We start from the raw sequence: 1,334 nt of genomic DNA on the forward strand, positions 1-1,334 counted from the left end.
TTAAAGACTATTAGGGGGGAAGGACGTGGAGCTATTACTGTGAGCCAGACTTAACATGGAGCCACTAAGGCTTTCATCGTCCGGATAAGATTCTTTTGATGCTTCAGCTATCGCCAGAGCACTGCAATAATTTGAAAAATGCTATAAAATACAATGCAATGTTTGCGATAAATGCATATAGCATATTTCTTGGAAAAAACTTAATTAAACTTTGTATTATATATTTTCATTTTCTGTTAATGTACCTGAATCCTATTCTTGCACTTTCCTCATCAAATTGCTGCAGTTCCCGTTCTTGCCTTTCATGTAACAGGCGTATACGTTCACTACGTTCTCGAAGGAATTCCTGAGTTTCTAATTCCATTTTTTGTTCAAGCAAAGCTCGTCTAACGGATACACGATCTTCCAATTCACGACGTTCCCTGTTCCTCTGCGCCTCGGCTTGCATCTTATTTTTTGATTGGTATGCCATTAGAATTTCTAATTCATAATTTAACCTTTCCTGTAAGATTAATATTAATTTATCGTCAATAGCGAATAATTATAAATATAGTACAATAATATATGATAATGTCAATTGTCAAACCTTAAGATTATGGCATTCTACTTCTTGTGACTCATCTAACCGTATACTTTGCTTTTGGAGCATTTCAGCAATACTTTGTTCATATTGATCACCTAAAAGTGCTAATTTGCGTCTTTGTTCTTCCTTTAATTTTTTAATAACTGCTTTTTGCTCATCCTTAGCAGTCGTTTGCAGGATTTGAGCTTTCAACGCTTTATATTGTCGTGTTTGTATTTTACAAGTTTCTCTAAACTGTTTACGAATTTGCATTTCCTTTTGCTAAAATTATAAACTCCATTTGTGAATACAATATCACATATGTAAAGAAAACAATGGAAATAACATATACGTCAGTAGAATTTCTATTACACAAATTATTCTATATAGATAAAATAAAATTGATATTAAAGTATCAATTTTACTTGAAAATTTAGTAGGATTTTCTAAGAACAAATATCAACAAATATCTATGTTCATTATTACATATTGTTATTTACCTTGAGACTCTTCGGTTGTTGTTTAAGTTCTAACGCATGCTTTTTACGTAAATCACGTTCGGCTCGTTGCATATAATCCTGCTGATTACAAAGTTCTGTTGAATGCTGTCGATGTACTTGATCCTCACGAAGTGCGTGTACTGCTCTTTGTTGTCTATATTCTAATTCTTGCGTCTTTTCATGATGTCGTAGAAGCATAGCATGTGCTTGCTCCAGCTGTTGTTGTCGTTTATTCAATTCCTGTTTAATAATAAATATATATATAAATATAT

At 32.5% G+C, this 1,334-nt stretch overlaps 1 protein-coding gene across 1 annotated transcript in view; it reads right to left on the reverse strand.

Annotated features, from left to right (window-relative positions):
• The window catches only part of LOC105625416 (serine/threonine-protein kinase TAO1), a 5,573-nt gene continuing 4,239 nt past the window's right edge, over positions 1-1,334 (reverse strand). The window contains exons 8-11 of the mRNA XM_012206751.1: positions 1,063-1,302; positions 587-844; positions 246-502; positions 1-121 (exon numbers count right to left, since the gene is read on the reverse strand). Of these exons, the coding sequence (XP_012062141.1) occupies positions 1-121; positions 246-502; positions 587-844; positions 1,063-1,302 (876 nt within the window). The remainder of the gene's footprint in view (positions 122-245; positions 503-586; positions 845-1,062; positions 1,303-1,334) is intronic.

Source organism: Atta cephalotes (assembly GCF_000143395.1).
Source record: "Atta cephalotes unplaced genomic scaffold scaffold00003, whole genome shotgun sequence".
Taxonomy (NCBI): domain Eukaryota; kingdom Metazoa; phylum Arthropoda; class Insecta; order Hymenoptera; family Formicidae; genus Atta; species Atta cephalotes.